The sequence below is a fragment of the Perna viridis genome, chromosome 6 (genome assembly GCF_037379345.1).
Source record: "Perna viridis isolate PV_CMFRI_1.1 ecotype Kerala chromosome 6, ASM3737934v1, whole genome shotgun sequence".
Taxonomy (NCBI): Eukaryota; Metazoa; Mollusca; class Bivalvia; order Mytilida; family Mytilidae; genus Perna; species Perna viridis.
This window is the reverse complement of record NC_142450.1, coordinates 47,963,138-47,987,388: the sequence shown is the minus strand read 5'-3', so window position 1 is coordinate 47,987,388 and position 24,251 is coordinate 47,963,138. Positions and strand designations below refer to the sequence as shown.

The 24,251-nt window shown below is 32.5% G+C and overlaps 1 protein-coding gene across 4 annotated transcripts in view; it reads right to left on the bottom strand.

Moving 5' to 3' along the window:
* LOC148615349 (diacylglycerol lipase-alpha-like) overlaps positions 1–24,251 on the bottom strand; it is a 58,583-nt gene that overhangs the window by 11,814 nt on the left and 22,518 nt on the right. For 3 of the 4 annotated variants that reach the window (XM_088590255.1, XM_088590256.1, XM_088590258.1), the window contains 9 exons: positions 23,288–23,332; positions 14,060–14,144; positions 11,721–11,855; positions 11,030–11,232; positions 7,225–7,375; positions 5,405–5,488; positions 1,955–2,032; positions 733–813; positions 121–263 (listed from right to left, as the gene is read on the bottom strand). In XM_088590255.1, the coding sequence (XP_088446381.1) occupies positions 121–263; positions 733–813; positions 1,955–2,032; positions 5,405–5,488; positions 7,225–7,375; positions 11,030–11,232; positions 11,721–11,855; positions 14,060–14,144; positions 23,288–23,332 (1,005 nt within the window). The remainder of the gene's footprint in view (positions 1–120; positions 264–732; positions 814–1,954; positions 2,033–5,404; positions 5,489–7,224; positions 7,376–11,029; positions 11,233–11,720; positions 11,856–14,059; positions 14,145–23,287; positions 23,333–24,251) is intronic. The other variant, XM_088590257.1, reaches the window with a different exon arrangement.

The following is a 24,251-nucleotide window of genomic DNA, read 5'->3' as shown; positions in this document are numbered from 1 at the left end:
TTTACTTTTACTTAACCCACTTCTTGAAAGAAGTTTCATGTACTATAATGACACAGTTCACAAATCATAGGACACAGCTTCTACTTTAATACTTTCTAAAAATGGCTAATAATTATATACCTGAGTAGTCCACCTGGTGGGGAATAGGAATAACAATGTAGTCCTGGGTATTCTTGTTTTAATAGAATAGCCAGTATTGCTGCCGTCCCTGCTCCTAAAGAGTGCCCCACTAAAACTAGGTCATACTTCTCTGCACCAATTTCCTGTAATATCAAACCATTATTCACCAGTTATATAAAAAAAAGTTGTCTTGTCCAAATATGACTATCTGATACAACTGTCCTTAAATACGATTCAGGACTAATGTGAAATACACCAACCCTACTTCGTGTTGTTCGGTCGACACTACATTTATGTTCTAAGTCTTATATAGTCACATATTCCATTCATTACATTTGGTGCCCTAGTCAATAATTTTTTTTTCAACATGTACTAGTATATGCCTTTCAATTTTGGCTATTAATTTGTTTGAAGAATGTTCTTTCATTTGGAAAATTTATATTGAAAGAACGGACAGAACCATCAAACTTTTCTTGACTGTACCAATTCATTTTAGAAAAAAAATTTGATTAGCCAATAGTATACTGTGTTTGGTTTCTAGTATGTCATTTTATCTTATGTCCTACTTAAAAGCCCCTTACTGTATATAGTTTACTGTACATCAATACATACTGAACACTTTCCAAAAGCTTGTGATAGAATCATGTCATCTTTTATTTTTTTCTTGATGTATACTGCTGCATGGACCATGCCCTGAAAGATAAAAATATCAGTAATTTCATGTAAGAAATTGAGTGTAGATTTAACTTTCAAGTTTAAAAGTTGAGCAGACCTCAATTTTAGTGACCAAGCCTAGAAAAACTATCAATGCACACTAACTTGAAACCCACACTCCCCAATTTGATTACATGCACCTTTTGACCTCCATATTGATTTGAACCAAAATCTAGAATAGGAGGTACAACAATGGGAACATGTAATAAAAATTCTGTGAAAAATTTTCATTCAATTCCATTCAGTGGTGTAAGTGGAGTAAAAGATAAGAGATGAGTCCCCCCCCAATGTTCGCATATTCACAAACAACAAAGTCCATATTTTGTTATGTGAAACACTTAATTGATTTGTATCAAAATCTAAAATAGGAGGTGCACAATGGGAACATGTTATAAAGATTCTGTGAGCTTCGTTCAATTTCATTCAAAAGTAATGGATAAGAGTTGGGTCCCCCCTGTGTAATGGAAGGGAGGACAGACACGCCGCTCATTATATACCCCCCCCCCCCCAACTTTCCAAGTGGAGGGTATAATAACATACCAGTATGCTTTCTCTTTAAAAAATTTATGAGAAAAGTTTAACTATTCAGATGAGATGATTGCCATAAAAAACTATTGACCAATCAATAGTTTCCTAAATATTTGCCCTCCCTGAAACTATTTAACCACAAGTGCAATTATATTTCACAGAATTTTCATTGCTGTTACACGATTGGTTTGGTTTTTAACACTTCATTTGGAGTTATTTGCATTCATTGTTAGTCAAGGTTGAGTCCAGAGATTTCAAATTTCAGCCAGATGACAAAAAACATCATGGAAGGTGCCCAGTCGGCAGGTTTATTTGCGTGTCTGTTGTCTCCTCAAGGTAAAAAATATGACTCTGTATGTGACTATTAGAATAGGTATATAGAGTTACTAATTTCCTGAGTTCTAGAATGTTGTCTCTTTCAATCTTGGGAATAAATTTGTGTCTATTTTTTGTATAATAAAACACCTACTGACTGTACACATATATTCAGGGAATAATAAGTTTATTTTCCTCTTAGTTACAACTATAATAATACCTCAAAGAAAATAAATTAACAATTACCTCATACATAGTAAATAAATATAAAATATACCTTATGTCCAACCCAGTCCTCTTTGACTGGGTCCAGTGGTAAAATCTCAGCATCAGCCTTCAGATCTGTTAATACATCCTACAAAGCAGATCAAATGACAGTTAACTGACATATAGTATGTAATGTCAGTCTTATCTTTATAAATGGCATTTAGTTCGGATATTTATAGTATCAGACAATAACACTGTGTCTGTCTTAAAACCAGACCCTACTTTTCTGTTTGGAGCAATTTTTTACAGCCAAAAGGTACTGTCAGAAATATTATAAAAATAAAATCTCCATTTGATTTTATTACAATAAATATGTTACCATCATAAATTCAGAGTAAGTCCATCGGTGCAAGTCAAGCAGGTGGAATCCCCTATCTAAAAATATCATCCAATGGGATGATCTTATAGTAGCCATCTACCCTTTATTCATCCATTTAATTTCCGACTGTGCAAGAAGACACATGTGGTAAATTATATTGTGAATAATATTGAAATTTTGTAATATTAGAAATCCCTTTTATATATTTATTATTATTGTATGTTGATACTTTATTATGGAGTTTAGTGTTAATAGCCCATTTCAAGCCATTACTGGCAATGATGTTTTTTTGGATGGGTCGTTACCTTACGATAGTCAGGTGGTTACTCCAAATGTGTCTAGTCAATCAACCGACGTTTTAACTTCGGTGACTAACACTACTATTCCACAGACCCCAGTTGTAAGTTCTGTGGATAGTAAGAGTAATCCCTACTATAAGTACAGTAACTCTTACAGTATCTACGCCAGTAGACACCACGAGTTCAGTTTCCTGTACCCCTGGTGTTTCTATGGGTCTAAATTTACCTGGTTAAAGGCCTCCAGTGTCTTACTGTGGTGTCACTTTGCCCTCCTCGGCTAATAATCCCATGTCTTGGTCAAGACATCCCTGGCCTCAGACATACCCTTATCCAGGTTTTCCTGGTCAGGTTTTTCCAGGTTTCTGGCCTTATGGTAACAACTTTGGACCTATTGGGTCCTCAAAGTTTCACACCTAGTTTGTCAACCCCTGCTCTTTCTGTAGCAGTGCTTTCTAGTGGTGTTACTATACCTGCAACTGCACCTACCTCTTCTGTTAGGTGTCAGTCTAATCAGGTTACTAACTCTTCCCCCTCATTAGATGGGTTTAAGAGTGTTTTAGATGACTTTTGTCAATCCATATCTTCTGACTGTTGCTTCTTCCAATCGCCTCACAGCTTTGGAGAAAAATACCAACCAACCCACACCTAGCTCCTCTATGACTCAACTTCCTACAGTTCACAACTCTGAAAGTGAACATGAGGATAGTGATGATGAGGAACGCTTTTCAGTGGCCCCAGGTAGTCAGGAAGGTAATTTTTCCTCTGGTGATGAAGATGAAATTAGGGATCAGGTTCCTCAGAATGTTTCAGTTTGTAATACTGCTCATTCTGTTATTGGTCGGTCTCCTACTACTACTACTACTCCTTCTACTTTGAAGGATCTTGGAGATTCAGTTTACTCTATTATGAGAGACGTCAATAAGGTGCCATTGCAGTCACCTCCCAAACCTAGGAGACTCACTTCAAGTTTTTTGTGATATGTCTAATGACCTACCTAAGTCTCAAACTAGTTTCCCAGAATCCAATCACATGTCCACTTCTCTTCAAATTATTAATGAAGGTATCATAGCCAATGAATCTCATTTGTCCAAGGTAAGTGGTTTTGGTATAACTTCCTTTAATAATCATTTCCGATCTAGGGATTATGATATTCTCAATTCCACTTTGGGTAAGTTGGTTCCTTCTTGCATAGCTTTTTCTTCTTCAATTAATTCAAAGCCTGTGGATGGACTGCGTCTTTCTCAGTCTGTCTGGTCTAAAACTGAGAATCTTCTTAGAAATGCTTCTCATGTACTAGGTACAGCAGAACATTATTTGTCTGCTGTAGCCCCCTTACCAAAAGATATTGCTCTGCCTCCTGAAGTAAAACCATTTTTATTTCAGGTTGATAAAGCTCTAGGCTCTTCTAAGCTTTTACTTATGGGAAGTAAAAATTTTTTGAAAAATAAATGGATGAATAAAGGGTAGATGACTAATCTAAGATCATCCCATTGGATGATATTTTTAGATAGGGGATTCTGCCTGCTTGACTTGCGCAGATGGACTTACTCAGAATTTATGATGGTAAGTATTTATATTATAAAATCCCATTTTACTTTAAAAATGTAAAAAATTGTAGCTTCCAAAGGTTTGCTCATGAGTAAAGTTCTCTTTAAGGCTTATGCACTTAAAACACTACCCTTTCTAAATGTTACTGTACATTGGCTTCTGTCATTGCACTTTACATACTGATCTAATATTTACAAAGGAAACTTAATTACCATGATAGCTGTGTCTTAGTGCATACCCTCTTTATAAAATAATCAAATTTACAACATTATGTCACAACAGCTAATGTGACATAAACAGTATCTTTTATTTATATCTAAGTGAAGTGGGAAAAAACAAAGTTCAATAAAAAATTAACCAGGACCCTAAAACAATCAACTTTATATTTGAAGCTCAATGTCATTTATATGCAGACAGATATATCTTTCAGATTACTATGGCAACTATCATTATAATCCTAACAATGTATTAGTACAGCTGCAGTATAACTTAAGTACAAATTGAACAGATACACACAGTATCAGTATCATTGTTTACTACAGTCCAATAACAACGAAAATGTAACTTGTTAATAATCTGCCAGGAGTTTTATTTAAGATATATAAATCTAAGATCTATTTGAATAATATAAAAAATATAAAAAATATAGGAATGATCAAGAGCAATTCTTAGTAACTGCAACCTTGACCTTTAATCTTTGATGGTAAGACTTCCATCTATGCAAAATTCATAAATATTCATCAAGTTAATTTAATTAAATGTGATAGAAACTAAGTCCAATATTTCAAATCACTGCTTTCACAAAAGGCTGTGAATGAGACAAATTCATGAGTACAAGAGACAGACCTGGGAACAAATCATGAATTAATAGAAAAAACTCTGAACAGATATTAACCTTGAACATACCTGTAGGGACAAGGTTCCTGGGATACAGATCATAACCTTAGACATGTATACCTGAAGGAACAAGGTTCCTGGGATACATATTATAACATTGGACATACCTGTAGGGACAAAGTTCCTGGGATACAGATCATAACCTTGGACATGTATACCTGAAGGAACAAGGTTCCTGGGATACATATTATAACATTGGACATACCTGTAGGGACAAAGTTCCTGGGATACAGATCATAACCTTGGACATGTATACCTGAAGGAACAAGGTTCCTGGGATACAGATTATAACATTGGACATACCTGTAGGAACAAAGTTCCTGGGATACAGATCATAACCTTGGACATACCTGTAGGGACAAGATTCCATGGACACAGATAATAACCTTGGACATACCTGTAGGGACAAGGTTCCTCGAATACAGATGATAACTTTCTTATGTTTGTGGTCCAGAGCAACATAAAATGGGGTTTCTCCTATCTAAAAATAGAATATTCCATATGTTTGAACTATAAGTCAATAGAATAGTTTTATATTGTGGATTTGTTTCTGTTGACATGTAGCTGTAGAAATGTTCTATAAAATCTCTAGTTATACCAATGCAACATTGTACCATATGTTTTCATAAGTTTTAAAACACACGGAAACATGTTTAGGATCTGTATAAAAATATAAGAATAACATCAAAATACAATGTATATATTTTTTTTGTCAAAAAATCACGAATGTCTTTCATTTACAAAAGCATATGTCAAACATACTTTTACAAACAATATTTCAACCCTTTCTTTTCTTTTTTCTTCAGTTCTCAACATCTGTTTTATATGTATTTCATGCTGGTCCCAACAATAAATGAACAATAATATTTCTTATGTAGAAGGCATCCATCCTATATATTTCAGAACTAACACCAACTTTTAAAACAGAAATTCAAACTAAACCATTAAACTCAAGCAAAATATTATGTAAAATACAGCATTATTCAGAGAATCCTTTTCCAATCAGCAGCCTAAAATAGTAGTCAAGGTCAGCCATATTTACAATAAAATGTCTGAAACCAGTTTTTAATGATTCATTAATAGTAGCATACTTCAGTGTAATTGACCAAACAGCATTATTACATCATGACGAAACAATAATCATGATGCCAAATTCACAATCTGATAATATGAGCCATTATTTACCATTCACTAAAACAATAAGCACCCAAAATCATTTACTTTTAGATTTCACAGTAAAATAAACAAGTTTATAAAAATTTTAAAGAGCAGGCCCATCAATGGTATAAAGGATGTGTAAAAATGGTAGAAACCCCAAACTCAATCAATTAACCTGTAGACACAGGACAGATGCTCTATAACTTTAACTAGGTTATAATCAGATTTATACCACGAATGACCCCACAATACATTCTAATTATCTCAATAAAACATTGTTCCATGCAGCTGTAGCTCTGTGGATATTATTCTTTATAGACACAAACTCAATTAATTTCATGTACAAGTTTCAAATGTCTCTGATGAAAAAATGGGCAAAGTATAGAAATCAATTACACAAACATGTCATAACATTTGACATTATTAACTAAGTAGTATACTATATTTTTAAAGGGTTATTCACAGAAGATGTGTCTTAGTACTGTGGGATTTCTAGATACCACATTCTTTATCTATAAAGACTTGATACAAGCTTGAAATTTATCATTCATTTCTAAAATACTCAGCATTTACCATTTCTTTATGTGTAACATTTGACAAATATTGCTTTTTATTTTTTTTTTGCAAGTAGATTGATGCCCTAGAAACATTACCAGTTTACTTGGCTACATAATGAATTATAGAAATATGAAAGTAATTTAATATGAAATAAGTTTAAGATAATGAATGTTTAGCAGAGGAAATAATTGTTGATTAAGTTTTATCTCAAGAGAATTGTTTGAACTAATCTACAAGCATGTTTACTGAAAAATTAATGTCATAATACAAGACATCACCAAAGGTAATAACACAAACAATTATTTAGAATAAGGATGAAACATAAAAAGCTCTAATAAAAACTAATACAACATAAAATGTAATATAACTAATAAGGCTACTTCAGACTACATAAGGCTGGCTGGCACATTAGCCATAGTGACACCATAAACAGTTGCCATAGTGACACCATAAACAGTTGCCATAGTGACAACATAAACAGTTGCCATAGTGACTACTTACATCAACATGGTATGTAACATAAACCACATCAGCCTGCTTTAAACCACTCAGATGGAGAAGGGCCGCAAAGTTACAGTGGCAACAATTATCATCAATTAGCTCCACTCCTTTAGGATTCCCCAGGCCACAGCATGAACAGCAACAGCAACATCTAAAACAGTACATGCAGTCCTTTCTATCACTTTTGAACTATGTGAATTATCTTACTTTTTAAATAATCGTACTTACATGTAAATGTCGAAAACAATTTAAAGCAGAACTATTTTCAACAACTCTATTCTTAAATTGTAAGGATGCACATTTTTTTTTCTAGAAAGACTTTCTTTAGACTACTGTTCCTTTTTAACAACATAAGCAAGAAGATTTACTAATTACATTGTATCTATAATATCCAAACAAAGAAACAAAAAACAAAACACTGCTTAAGCAAAACAAAACAACAGATTCCAGTTACCCCTGATAATACAAACCAGGTAAGTGATCATTAATTTTCATTTTGTTACTGACTTAATTGGTTTTTTTTTCAAGGAAATTTTGGATCAAATTCACAACACAGTTGAAGACTACAAGTCAGCTGCAAATATCAGTTTTCAGACCAGATCTATAAACTGCCTACACAGACGTTCCTTTCCCTCTCACTCAATGACCCTGAGTACATGATACCTAAATAGTATTGCATGTATATGATTTCTTAGACTTCTTAAATGTTGACTTTATTGGTTTCTCTCTGAGGAAATAGAGGCCCAATTACATTAAAAACAGTAAAACATTCCTTAATTGTCTTACAAAATGACATTCGTATTAGAAACGTTTAGTTTCATGCAGGTACAATCCTTTTCAGGCAAAGCCTGCCTTAATTTTTTATCAATATATGTCATTAATTGCTAAGATGACAAAAATAAATTTTCTTATTAACTTTCTACTGACATTTTTCACTAGATATCTTTACATACATTATGCTTCAGGGGCAAAACAAACTCATGAAATTTTCTTGATGAAAATTCAATATTAGATCCTAAGTAAACATATTTTTTCCCTTACTAACTGACTTTATAATGGACTTGTGGAAGAAATACAGATGCAGATTTAATAGGCAAACAATCCAGTGCAAGTTTGATAAATAATTAAATTTGCCTGATAGTAAAGTTTCTCAATACCTTTATAGCGAAGGGATAATATGTACTTAAAATACAGAAGTGTTCTAAAGGCAAAACATTCTAGTTGATGTTCTACCTCAGAAATGACCTGCACTTGGTAGTAAACACTAAATCATGCAAAATAGTATGAGAGAGTACTATGTTCCAGAGGCTAAAACAAAATATGTACAAATACATTGTTATGAACTAAAATGTATTCAGGCTCTTACAGCTTCAGTTTGTGGTAAATTTATTTGCACAAAATGAAACTTAATGCTAATATTTGAAAAGTTTACATTAGTTGACAAAGATATCAAATGCTTAGAGCTTAGCCTTTTATCAGGTTTTGGAATTATCGTTGCAATGTTCAAAAATTCCAGAAGTGTTGACCGCTGCTAATTTTATGGAAATGAAATCTTGGGATCCAAGTCCCTAAAGGCTTGACATTTTCACACTTGACAATTGTAGATTAATTCATATTGTAATTTATACTGACGGGTTGATAATTGCTCAGTCAGTTGTCTCAGTTTGTCAATATACTACATAGTAATGAACTAGTGGCATTCTTAGCAAAAGTCAATGTCTTCCTTAATCATCTATGTCATATTTCAGGCTAAGTTAATAGTGTATTGCCTGACTGCAGGAAACTTGTAATACCATTGTTATAATGTTTACCAATCATTGTTCTACCCATCCAATCAGAACTCAGGAATTTTTCATGGAATAAGTGACCATGCTGAACATCCGTACATTTTTTTAAAATAGTATTCTTCTTTTCATGAAAATCAATGTATTACTAACATGTGCAAGGTCTTAAAACTTAAGTGTGTGTCACAAAGTACATTTCAGTGTTAATCAAATGTAACATGAATAAAACTCCCAACAAAGGGTTGGCTTAGGGCTGTTCACTCTTTTCTAGACTTGTTGTCTCCTTGAAAGATTCTTTGTTTCAATTAACAACTCATTACAGTGAAACTGCTAACTAAACTTCAAATCATTTCCATCAAAAGAAGCTAATATTTTTGCAACTGAATTTTCACTATCATTTACATGTGCTAAAATATTCCAAGATCTGTTTAACACAAAGACAATGGAAGGATTTCAAATAAGTGGTGGTCCAAGGTGCTGGAACCTGAATTTCTTACCTAGAAACTACTGGGGTCCTGGACCTTCAACCCTTTTAATTTTCAAGTAGACCATTGATTTAAAAGTTGTGAATCTCTGACTCTTAAGAGTAAAAGTTGAGGTGCATTTACAGGTGAAATTGGCCCCTTATTTCCTGAAAATTAATGTTTAAGTCAAAGCAAACTTTTACTTGCTGAACATTAGTGTTAATTCTGAAGTTTAATTGTTTATCTTTATAACTGATTTGTACTGCACATTTAAGTCATAATCATTGGTCAAAATATAGCTGTTCTTCTTTAAATTTGCAAAACCAAAAAGTATATTACCCATTCAATATGAATACAATTATCTGCAACAAAGTAAGCCCATTTAATATCTTGATAGTCTGAAGCATTTGTGTCTATTTTATCAGAATTCCTGAAGGTTTGGTGGGTCTACTACATTGGGGCAGGCATCACAATTTTTTAAAAGATGATCAATTTTGTACCAAATTATAGCTATTTTTGCAAACACTTGAGTTTCTGTCTATGTACGACTTGCCATTTCTCGACAAGAACTACTGGTAACTAAAAAAAATTAATATGGTTATTGAGTTGTCCTACATTAAGTCCTTAACAAAAATGCAGATTCTATTACCATGTTTAGACTTTCTGCTAAGTAGGGGCCAATAACATCTCTTAATGTACCTCGTCCTCTGAACCCCTGCAATGGGCAGAAAACAAAACTGGTTACAACCTATGCCCAATCACTACTGAGCTACATACCAAATACCAATCATTATATATAATGATTGATATAAAATTCTGATGGATGGAATGACAGAATGACATGACCAAATGTAAGACAGGCAAGGAGATTCCAACATACCACTCGCTCGTTTACAGGGGATATAAATATTGAAATCTGATTTGACAGTCAAAAAGCAACAAAATTGCAAAAAGAATAACACGATATATGGTAGATCAGTTCACTGCATTAGCTTAGAATCAATGCACAAATAACCAAGCTGATATAAAGTAGATATCTGAAATTTAGATTTCATACCGAGCTTAAAGAATACTCTGTCACCAAGATATCCCATTGAAAATAAGGCCATTAGAACAGGCAGCTGAAACTAAATTAGACAATTAACATTTTGTCCTTTCTTCAACTGCACATTTGAATTTGTAAAATACTATCCCTGAAGAAATAAATCTTAAACATAACCTGGAGTATAGATGTTACATACACAAATGATCCATAGTATAATAACGAGACAGAAATTCAGCTATTAGTATCAGATGGCTCCAGTGTATACTTAATGACACTAAAAAAGGTCCATACTAAAGCAAAACTTTGTCATATTTTTTTTGTGGGATTTGAACTTAAAAGTAAGATAATAGGACCCACTAAAACTTGAAAGTGTGTCAATAAAAACTTAAAACTTAATGGAATTCTGTAACTGATTCTTAAAACAATTAAAATAGGACACTAAAATACAATATCACAATTATTGGACTAGTGGAAGGATAGTTAAATGGCAGTCAAAACTTTTATATACAAACCTAAGTTGTGGAGTAATTTTACAGAATCCACAGCCTGAGTTACTCATCATGAATACAGGCCAGCCATAAGCTGCCAAGGCAAACTTCATGTAATGTATGACCTTTGTGTATTCATCCATGACCTCTGGCTGACTTAGCTGAAGGAACTCCGTAGTTGGTACAATAGGGACACCAGACAGGTATTGATAAACATCATTCTCTGCCTGCAAAATAGTGAGGTTTCTAATTTGGTATAATAATTTGTTTGTAGAGTTATCTTCTTTTATCTACCCCAGACATTTTATGAATAACTTGGCAGGAGTTTCTAGAAGAAGGGCACTAACTCTATTGGTCTCCCAGTTTCTAATGAAGTCCAGCTTTCTATTTGTTTCTATGTTATTTTGGTTACTTGATATTCTTTGTTGTGTCTATTTTATGTGTCTACTGGTTTTCCCTGAAATTTGTTCTTTTTCATTACCATTCAAATCATGTTTCCCTTGATTTCCCATCTAAAGGATAAATGATCGATTTAATTTAAACAGAGAAAAAAATCAATTCTGACAATTTACAAAACTAGTAAAACTTCAATGTTTGTTATTCAATTCTGTATAAAATGTTCATATAGCTCAATGACACCATAAGAATATCATACAAATCAACTTTATCAAGTTGAACCCCAGACACAGTGTTCTATAGAGGATCTATATCTGACCTGAGATACAGTGTGTCTCATTCTGATTTTCTGATGTCGCCGAAGCAGAACTATGCCAGCTATAACATCTGATGGAACCACATCCAGGTCTCGGAAAAATTCTTGTAATAACTTAGCTATTTCAGCTATGGAGTTCTACAACAAACACATGTACATATACTTTGATAAACATTGCAACATAAAAATATTTACTTTAATTTGAAATTAAATTATTTGCTCTCATTTTTTAATTAGTCTTCCAACAAATCAGAAAATAATAATTATGAACACTTCCTTGAAGAAACTTTAGAAAAATTACAATTTAATGATCAACAAACACTCCTGTTTATCAAGTCTATATGAATGTTTTCAGTCAGAGTCTTATTTTGAAATCAAAATACTTCGGGTTGATTGATTGATTATTGGGGTTTAATGCCAGAGCAGCAATATTTCCACAAAATAATTAGGAACAAAATTGGTCCAGCTGGGGTGGTCTGTGATTGGAATTGAAATTTTGAGAATGGGCCATATTTGATAATATTCAGAATTTCAATAGGCCATTCTTCAGCACTCTTTGAAAAAATCTTCAGATCTGAATGCGAGATTTTCTGCTGAATGGTGATACACATTACATAAAGTTCTTATCATACAATTGATAATTAAAGTTTTTGTTAAAAATTAATTTAAGATAGTGTAAATTCATAAGCAAATAGAACTTGTGTTAATATACTAACTTGTTTCACATTCAAGCCCTGTACTACAAGCAAATACTACATTGTATAGCTTTTTGTTGATGTAATGTTAGTAAGTAAGAATTATAATTATTGGGTCAGGGTTTGATACAACAGAGATTTGGAAGTAATTTTTAATTCTACTGATGGAAACATATTTTATATTGCATCAAAGCAATTTAACAAAATGTTGAAAAACAATTTGACAAATTACTAAATGAAAGCAATAAATTCACCATATCCTAAAAGATTACAAAGAATAACATTGTGTCATATCCTATTCAGAGATGTATTAAATCATGGAATTTCATGCTTAGTAACATTCATCACTTTATCAAATCATGTTAGAACTAAATCTTTCATAGAATTATTGATTGAGTTCACTGCACTGCATGGTTACTCTTCCATAGTCACCAGGAAATCCATACCATCACAGATTCTGAGACATTTCCAAAGAATGATATCCGTCCTGACAGGGCAGGAGAAATGATCCCAGAACAATCTAACAAAACTATATCCGTTCTGACAGAGTATTCACATAATATCCCTGATCTTTATGACAAACTTATGCAAAAATCAGTGATTGATCTCATAAAGCAATTTCATTTATTTACTATATTGCTGGGAAATTGACAACCTGTTGGAAAATGTGAAGGCCAATGTAACAATTTGAATATGATCATGGTAAACATCTATCCTTGAAGTTTCCGGGAAATTAACTCACTGAACATGTATACTGGTAAATTAGTTCGAAAGGAAAAGGAATTTTTTCAATTTAAATGTAGTATCGAAAGTTTATCAGCTGTAATTTCTCTCTCACCCATTTTTAAGAACTTCAGAGTTCAGGACTCACAATTACTAGTACAATATATACTGTGTATTAACCTGATGATAACTAGTCATATGGAGTTTACTGTACAAAGAAATAAATAAAACTCGGGTACATTGGGAAAAAATGGGTAAACAGCAATTTTCCTTTACTCTAAATGTAGCTCATATTTTTATAAATAAATTTCAGCTTTTAATAGACACTTCGTGTACTTATAACCATGTTTCTTTTTCAGGTTTGTTGAGTCTACTACCTCAATTAAAAATCATACAAAAAAAATAATAATTCATTCTGTTCATGAGAGATGTTAACCTCATAAAAATAATCATCAAGGAGAAAAAAATGTATTGTAGCCAAAAAGGTCAGTAAAAACAATAACAGTTTGTTTAGACCACTTCAACAAACAATTAATCTTATAAAAATAATCATCAGATAACAGCTGTGACTGGGCTCAAATGTTCTAAAGGTATTGATTCTAGGTAAAATAAGATTCTCTTCAGAATAGTTAGCATACATATAGTACAAACAAAAACATATTGAACCTTTGGTAGGTTTTTCATCCTTATCAAGTTGGAGACTTCTTCCTACAACTTTAAATGCAATACCACAGATTTTTTGTGAAATTTAAGTGATGCCGAGATTCCCACATAATCCCCAATAAATGTAATTGTTTGCAAGTAACTGTAGCACTAAAAAGCAAATGAAAGAGTGTGAAATTTTTAATATGTGTTCAAAAACTGATCTTTTAAGCAAGGAAATAGACAATACATTATAGAAATGCCACCACAATAAATACATACTCTGTTTCGACCTTTTCTCTCAACACAGCAGCACAAAAGCTGCAATCTTCTATCCCAGCTCTCCTCATAAGCTCGGATAGCTTTTCTGAAACAAAGGAAAACAAGTTAAAAACATGATAAACTGCATTAACAAATGTCACCAAAGTGTCTTTTGCAAGGATTTGGATGATGAAGTGAGTACCTAAATAGTCAACTTCAGTCAACTTTTCTCTATAAAAGAAAGAAGAGGCCTGGACTTATTTCCATTTTCTTTACTCTAAACCTGGAATAAATCAGTGAAAAAAAAACATCTTTCAACATTGTTAATGGTTCAAGTTTCATAGCCTTTCAATTTCATAAAAAAAAGTTCATATCAATTGTTATAGCTTAAAACAAAGGATCTGCTTCAGACCATTACATTAATATTACTTAGAAGAATTCAAGGCTGCTTTCCATTATTGAGGATGTTCAAACAACATGTCAGAACACAGTGACTTGTTACAAAGTTTGTACCTAATAATGGATGGTAATTTAAAAAAAAAACACTAAATAAGCTTAAACAAGAAGACCTCGTTATGAAATTTTCAATTGTGGTTAAATCCTTCTAATTGAATTATTCATTTATAATAAACAAAAATAATACTCCTTCAAAAGGTAAAAATTCACAACACTATACAAAATATCTCATAATTGTAAAAAAAAAACAAACAAACAAACAAACAAAAAAAAAACTTCCAGTTCATAGTTTGCTGTGGTTCTGAAACATTTCAATGCAAGAGTTGCTACTCTATAGAATCTATATATTCATGCCTGTCATATTCCACTAGATTTTAAGGTTTCCTCAGAGAAGGACTCTGGGTTTCAGTAACTGTTGTCAAAAAGGATAAAGGGAAACATGCTTAAAAAATAATCCTGCATTTTTAAGTATGCAACAAAAAAGCAAATTTCACATGAACCAAGACATAGAAACATTTTTATAACAAATACTCCGAATTAATGTCTCTAAGATTTGTAATGCCTAATAATTCTGAGCTGCCCTTATGTGTATAAATGAAAATGGGAATACTGTGGACAAGAAGACATTTCTAATCAATTAAGTTAAGTGGAGTCTGAAGTTGTAAGAGTACTTCAATAATGGTTACAAGAACAAATCAATCAATGGTACTGCAAGGGAATTCATTCTACAGTGCAGACTGGCTATCAGTCTACAGTACTGTCAGGGAATTCATTCTACAGTGCAGACTGGCCATCAGTCTATTGTACTGTCAGAGAATTCATTTTACAATGCAGTCTGGCTACCAGTCTATGGTACTGTCAGGGAATTCATTCTACATTGCAGTCTGGCTATCAGTCTTTGATACTGTCAGGAAATTCATTCTACAGTGCAGTCTGGCTATCAGTCTTCGGTACTGTCAGGGAATTCATTCTACAGTGCAATCTGGCTATCAGTCTTCGGTTCTGTCAGGAAATTCATTCTACAGTGCAGTCTGGCTATCAGTCTTCAGTACTGTCAGGGAATTCATTCTACAGTGCAGTCTGGATATCAGTCTACGGTACTGTCAGGGAATTCATTCTACAGTGCAGTCTGGCCATCAGTCTATTGTACTGTCAGGGAATTCATTTTACAATGCAGTCTGGCTACCAGTCTACAGTACTGTTAGGGAAGTCATTCTACAGTGCAGTCTGGCTATCAGTCTATGGTACTGTCACAGAATTCAGTCTACAGTAGTCAGGAAATCTGTCTTCATCAAAGTCAGAGGAGAAATCTACAGTACAGTCAAGGAATCATCCACAATAGTCAGGAAATATATCTTCATTAAAGTCAGAGGAGATATTGACAGTATAGTCAGGGAATCAATCTACAGTACAGTTACGAATTCAATTTTCAAAACAGTTATGAATTCAATTTTCAGCAGAGTTATGAATTTTAGGTGCAGTCAGGCTATCAGTCTACATTTACATTCAGGCAATCAATCTTCATTTTTCACCCCAAAACATAATCATACTTTTATCAGTGTTCATTCCAAAAAAAATGCATAAGGGGTCCAGTGGCCCCTTGACAGTAAAACAAGGGGTCATTTTCAAATAAAAGGGGGCCAATACGGCAGTATGAAAGGTAGGTGGTCATTTTTATATAACAGGAGAGATTCAACCAGCAAATAAGTTAGCCTCAGGATGGTATACACTTTAAAGTTTCATTTTTTGGGTGAGAGGTATACACCTGAAATGAATAAAAAAAAAATATTAGGTGGTTTTTTTTATTTATCTTGGCATTCTGCTGATTCAAATTGTCATTCTTTTTGATGTTGTAGATCCACTTAGTATCATTCTGTTCTTATCAGGATCATTTCCTACCCTGGCCCACAGGCATTCAGTTTTCCATTTTACCCTGAATTTTCCAGGTTCACGGCCATTCAGAGGAAACGATTGTGTCCCCTGCAGCACCACCTGAATTCTGACCAGAGAAAGTTGCAGTTAAGGCTATTGGCACTTTAAATAACAAACATGTCCAAAACATGGGATCTAAAAAAATCCTTAAATTCAGAGAACTATGCACCTGCAGGGCTCAAATCTCACACTTTTTGTGTGCCATACATAAAATATTTCTGTCAATGGCCAAAACATAATGGGAACACTAAAAGATTTAAGTCAAGTATGGAATCCTTGTTTTCTATGATATTTGTGATCATTCTTTGATGGTTACTTCATTCATTTATCTCTCACTTTGTATAATACCATTGTCTTTTCTTGTACATTTATCAGAAACCATTTCTCTTTATGGGATCAAAGATTCCCTAGGAAATGTAGATCATCTTCTACCAACAGTAATCCTAACTGTTAAGCTATTTTTCTTAAAGACAGACATTAACATAATCTTAAAACTGATGCCCTCCAGACAAATGAGAAAATTGTTTAAACCAATACTGACCTTTATACTGAGGACATTAACCTAATTTGTATGGGAGAAATCACATTATAAGTAATGGATCTTGTTCTTTAAGGAAATTTACTTATTCCACAAGAATTACTGGCAGGAAATTTGATAGACACCACTCATGTCAATGATCTAATAGGTATTGTAATCTCTGTGTTTTCCATTATTTCAGTATGAGTGCAAAAAACTCAAGGAATAATATGAATCTTTTACTGAATGTTCTTGTATGTGAACAATCATATGAAGAATGATGTAACAACATTTGATAAACTTCTTCAACCTGTTATAAAATATTGCCTTTTTATAAGTCAATATAAAATCTCAGCTACGGCCAACAGCCTCTAAAATTATTAGTTGTAAATATATTCCATTTAAGGCACCAAATATGTTTAACATTACTCACAGATAGTTAGAGGGTATAGATAATTAACTATCCCTTATTTTTAAAGCACAAAAATCATGGTGTACCTGTCCATCTGAGACAACTACTAAGTACCACATCTGTTATGGCGTATGGAGTTTTCATATCACAAATCATACGTTATGCCAGAGCTTGCTGTAACTATGCAGACTTTTTGTATCACCATAAACTTCTTACAATTAGGCTTTCTTATAGGTAGAAGGGTACTATTTATTTCCCATAGGTGACAATAGTGAAACTTTTGAAAAATTCATACCTTTAAAACTATGACAGAGCTATAAACTGACTTTTTTGCAGTAATATCTTCATTTTTCCAACTAAAATTGCGATCAAAGTTTCCCCCTTTTCTGTGAATGGCACATAAATTTTAAAAATTCATAATATTTATATAAAATGGTTTTCAAAAAATATAATGTAATATTTTAAAAGTATAATAATGTTAGAGCCTGGAATTAATAAAACATTTTGAGTATCTGCACAATTTGTCCAATCACAGTGTCTGGAAATATTTACTTAAAAAGGGTACACAAAAGGCCAACCTAAAATAATGAGAAATAGTACCATTCTACCTATAACTGGGTTATGTTGCTACAAGATTGAAGTCGTCACTACAGAAGTTTTATAGTCATCATCATGAACTTGTGGATCTTTACGGTGTAAACATCTGCATCATGAAAACTGATCTGTTCAACGTGTCATAGTTTTCCTTTCCTTGTTCGTCTACCCTGAACTTGACTTTTTATGAGGAACTTGGCAGGTGTTTTTAGAAAACCAGAGGACGCATTTTAGTGGAGTTCAAGTTACTCATTTACTTTTGTGTGTCTTTTTTCCATGTCTGATCTTTGTGCCTGGATTACATTCTTTTGATTTTCACTAGAATCTTTGTTTCCTTGATTACTCTTCCAATACATGTGTTATCAATACCAAATAATAAAACATCTAAACTTCAAAAACTGCTTAAACCATTACTATAATTCTGAAGTACAAGTAATCTTCAGCCAAGGACAAACTTCACAACGCCATTTAACTATTTTATCAAAGACCTGCAAACCAGAAAAATGATTTACTAAAAACATAAGATTTGTAAGTACATTTAGATATCACAATGCTAAAATTTAAGGTACCAAATTAATAACAAACTGTAGAATGCAAGCTCACAAGATGTTGTGTTGTATAGAAGTCACTTGCTGCAACAATTACAAATCAATTTAACTTTATTACCAAAAGGCACCAGAAGAAGAATCCATAAAAAAGGATAGTTTCCAACACTGACACAACCAAGTCATTGGCTGTCTAATAGACACAAAATAATGTTCAAATTATCTATAAAACATTTAAGAGCTTGTATTAAAGAAGGAAATAATTAGAGAAGTGAGGTCAGTACTGTTTTATTATTGTGAACCCACTGGACATTTAATCAGGAAGTTTAAAACATTCAAGTCTGTTTAATGACTTCACTTGTCATCTCACATGGTAGATATACTTTTTAAAGGCTTCAGCCAGCAATTCTTGGATCTTGAATATTTTTGTCAATTAAAATTCCAACAGACCCAAAAAAAAATCCAGCTTCTAAAGACTTACTGTTCCTTTGTTCAGTAAAATGATGTTTATACATGTATCAGGAAGTGTGTGCCAAAACACTGCATTACATAATATGCAGTTGTAAAAACTTAATATTTCACTGCTAAGAAACAGCGTATCTGTCATTTGAATCTACATTTATGTCAGGGGATTCAATTTGATAGGGCAAAGTAGAAAACTATGCAGATATTAAAGATTTGTATATTTCTCGACAAGTTACAAGGATGTGGTCTCGGTAAATTACAATTGATTAGTCCTGCCTTTAAAGAAATGTTGTTCTTAGCGGTTTCTGTAGAATATTTGACAGGTGCTTCTGTATCTAGGTGCTTCTGTATCTATTCCAACAAAAAAAAAAACAAATCAGGATGTCCCAAAATAAAAACTGGTATCACCTATATAAAGTCCATACTTCACCACTTATTTCGACCTTCTAAATACCTGAGTAATGATTATAGCATAAGTTCATTTGCTATAAAAAGTTAACTGTAAGATAAAGATAATAATAGAAATCACTGAATCCATCTCTGTGGGCCCCACTGTGGAAATTAAGCCATATATATATGAATTTGATATAGGTGATCAACACACATGCCAAATATCAAAAACCCATATTGAACAACAAAAAAGTGACACTGGAAAAACAGGAATTTGATCTTGAGGTCAAAGTTCAAGGTCTTAGGCCAATATCCATGGTAAGTGACACATCATCTGTAGGTGATCTACCCACATGCAAAATATCAAAGCCTACATTGAAAGACAAAAAAGTTACAGCAAGGATAGAGTTTGTCCGTGAAAAAATAGGAATTCGACCTTGAGGTCAAAGTTTAAGGTCATAGGCCAATATCCATGGTAACTGACACATCATCTGTAGGTGATCTACCCACCTGCAAAATATCAAAAGCCTACATTGAAAGACGAAAAAGTTGCAGCCCAAAAATGATCTATAACGGACGGACATGAGAACAAATGGAGGGATGGACAGAGTGACCACTATAGGGCAACCACCACTTTTAATGGTCAGGCCCTAATAAAAGAAGCCAGTAGATTAAGTCTTAAACTACTGGTATTTTAAAACTATCAATGATATTTCCATAAGCAAATGATGTCCAAACTTCCACTATCTTCATATGAGAACTCTTTCTGCTTATGACAAATGAAGTTGAAGGGTTACAGCATTCTACTCAGTGTTAACAATTGAGACAATTTATATAAAACAAATAGAATCTGTCCCAAGTAATTTTCTATAAAAGGCCAATTAAAGTCTTTACTTCATATGATACAGTGACCTTTCCTGTCCTACAACAGAAAAATTGTATTGATTGTGAACACCCAGTTTGTAACATTAATTGAATGTTTTACTTTGGTGATTGCATGCCATTATCATGGGAGACAGAACATGTGTGTCAACATTGAGCAACATGTTTGATGTATTAATTATACCTATTTAAATAAATCTACTGTTCAATAATGTTTTCTGTTTGTTTTAAATATAATGAACTTTGCTGAGTAGTAACTGTTAACAAATTCTGATTTGTCATCATTTTATTCTATACTTCTATATGCCTAGTACAAGTATGAGCTATGATCAGGGGCAGATCAAGGATTTTAGATTGGGAAGGGGGGGCGAACAGATAAAATCTTTTTGAGGTTAAATTTTTGAAACATTCTTCCAGAGTGGAAGCAATGTAGATATCTTTTGTGGTAAAATTAGCAAGAAATTATAGTTTCAACTTAAAACAGCCTAAATATACCCCTGACAACCCATGCCTTGCAAATTTAATGGGGGGGGGCACACCTGCCACACCCCCACCTGAATCCGCCCCTGATGATGACTTGTTTTATTTTTCTATTTCACTTCTATTTCATTTAATAGTGTAGTGTTAGAACAGAATAGTGTTCATTTAAAGGCAACTGAAAAGTAAAACATTACTGATTGTTTGCACCCTATGCATATGTTGTTATTGACAATTGTATGCAATTTATCCTTTTTCAACAGTAAGTAAACTTCTTTAATGATCTAAAAGTACATTTATACTACTATAAGAAGGATATCCTAACTGGTTTTGTTTCTATCAACCACAATTTCAATCAATTCTAATTTTTCCATTTTATACTTAAAATTAGTCTATGGAAATTATAATCAATAAATCTTTTATAATTAATAGACTTTAGTCTGAATGATAATGGATTTTCCTGTATTCATTCTACTGCTATATTCATATTCATTTTTTATAAAGCTATACAGTTTAACATTAAAAACTGAATAATGATGTTAATTAAGAGAAAACTCTCATGGGTTCAAAAACCAATTTCTATATAATGAATTTCAAGCAAACGGTATTCAGTGTCTGCAGTCTTTCTCAGTATTGGAAATAAAAGTCAGGCTTTATCACAGATCTGTACAGACATTTTTTAGCATGCCTTTACTGGCATCAAGTGCTGTAGGCCACAACTACTGATATTGGAAAAAAACATTTCTCAGTAAAGATAAGAATGCAAGACAGAGAAATCTTATCCAAGATTGTCTGAGAATTCCTGGTCTTGCATTTTGTAATTATTTTTCTCACTTATAAAATTAACTGTGATTATTATGACAATTTAGAATGCTCTGCTTAACTGAATTCCTTTTCAATTTACAGGACATTATAAAAATGTTTTATTGTGATGTCACCAGCGTCGCATGTTTATGACATGTTACAGTACATTATACCTGAATGTTGAATACCTGATTGCCATAACATAAACAAGATGCACAGTTTTTCAAAACCCATAAAGTTTTTTTTTTCCTCTGATGCAAAAATTCCTTTACCACATGAATAATTTTCTTGGTTTCTGTCCACCTGGTTATACCTAGACATGTTACACAATGTCAAAGGAGATGGCATGATAAAGCAAAATATTGGCCCAATAATTAAACATGCTCAAGAACTTCATTTTCAAAACTTTTTAACATGCTTACTTGCACTTACATTTTTCAGCAAATTAAATATTCTTCAATCTTTTTTTGTTTATTTTCTCAGATCTACCAATATTTTGGCATATCTCATGCAAATGGCTTCTTGGCAGCCGTACATATTTTTGACTTCAATAATATTATAGATATAGTAATGATCCTGTAGCACTGGTTGGTGATTTTGCTGTTTATTGAAGGCTTTTTGTTGTTGTTCAGTTTTGGTGTTTCTATTTTGTTTTCTTCAATTTTATTTGCTTTTTAATTTGTTTATTTATCTTTGTTTAATGTGTGTTTTTTTTGTAAATCAAATAAAAACAAATTCTAGACCAAATATGTTACATAAAATAAGCAAAAATAATAAAACTGCATCTAAAGGTCAAAGATCACTGGCTCTCATGCTCAGGTTGTACAGCAAAATACCATACATGAAAAAAAAAACTTTCTTCATTGTAGGGCGAAAAAATATAGCTTAAGTAATGCTTCTCACAAAAAGGTATCTAAGACTTTTGTTGTGGGGGAACCCTAATTACAGTCATTATAATTATTACCTGAGTAAATGACATGTAAATCTACTTGTTCATGGGCTGTTTTTTAAATAGAAGTCACCTGCAATTGTTCTTTATTTTCCAGAAATAGCTATGTCGGTTAAGCTCCTAATGATCCCAATTAAAAAGTGGGCAAAATACTAATTTTCATACCATCTCTGAAGGGTACACATAATCAATCTATCGAAAATGCAAACTAAACTAATGTAAAGGACTTGACATTAAAAATACCCAAAGATCTTCAGTTATAAAAACAAGAGAGCTATATTTCACATTGGTAGTTCTAAATCAACTATCTAGGGTTAAAATTAAGAAATACACAAAAAATTTATATGAAAATAGCTAACAAAGTAAATTTTAATTAAGCATGCAAAATATGACAGAGAAAAAAATAACCTAAGGACTATTATAAAAATCTGAATATCATATTTCATGTGGTTATTCATGTGATACATACAGATAAATAAGGGAATATAATCAAGAAATCCTGTCACAACATTCAACTGTTTACTTTTAAAATACTTAAAATTGCTCAATTCATATCATAACATGAGAAATCTCATTTCTCTACAATTGTGAGGCCTTATAATTTAAAAAAAGGAAGCATTACTGCAAATGAAAGTGTTGAGGAATTTTAACAACTAGTTTCATGAATGATTTATCAGTGAGAAGCCTCTTGTCTCAACAAATATTGTTTTTATAGGACAGCATTTCTTGACCTATTACAGTTATGCAGGGTTAAGATATGTATTATTGTTACATTAATGTCAAATCCTTATAAAATGAAAAAAAGAGTTTCAACTAAAAGGTTTACCTCTCCAAATCACGGTAATGGAAAATTAGCCTCAGAAAACTACTCCTAAATAAAGAAAAAACATCACATAAATATCTAATACAGCACAAGGTTCCATGCATCAACCACCATACAATGCATGCAAGATTTAGGGTTAAAGGTCAAATCGTACTGTGAACTTTGAATATTATTTATTATTTAACATTTCAGTCTCATTTTCATTTATGACAAATAATCTACTTCCCTTTTTTCACTTTTGAAATTTATAATCCAAGCTTTGACGAATTAAATGAAGGATATTAATTCAAAGAAAATTCTGAACAAAACACTTCACAGTCCCTCGTCATACCTTTTTCTGTGGTAAAACTTCATTAATCAGTTTTACTTAAGATTTATGACTTAATAATATGTATGTATAAAATCACAAGGAGTCCTAACCAATGTTTAAACAATGATCTTGTATAAAACAGCCCTATGAACACCACTACAATTTCAATCAAAAATTTTATCAAATTATCAAGCTAACTTAAATTCAACTGTGGTTGATGCAGGATTAAAGAAAAAGCACACATTACATGATATAAAATATATGTATATATTTTTCTACATTAACAACAATTGATTATATTCATGCATGCACTTCTTTCACTCACACACCAAAATAAGTCCAGAGGTGTCAACTCATCATTTACTTTATATAAAACAGTTGCTATCAAAAAATGTAAATAAAAGAGTTCAAAAACTTAAAGAATCTTTAGAGTGATGTTTCTTCACAGTAAAAAAACACTGAAACTATTTTGGCTGGTTACAAGATACAGCATAATCATACAATGAACTATAAACATTCAACACTCCATGCATTTACTATGAGAGTATAAATGTCAATAGACTTTCTAACAGAAGCTTCAGTGAGAGGTTATTAGGGGAAATTGCATCACCAAAACATTCCATTCTCATTAAGAAAGAAGTAATTAAGCTCAACAGA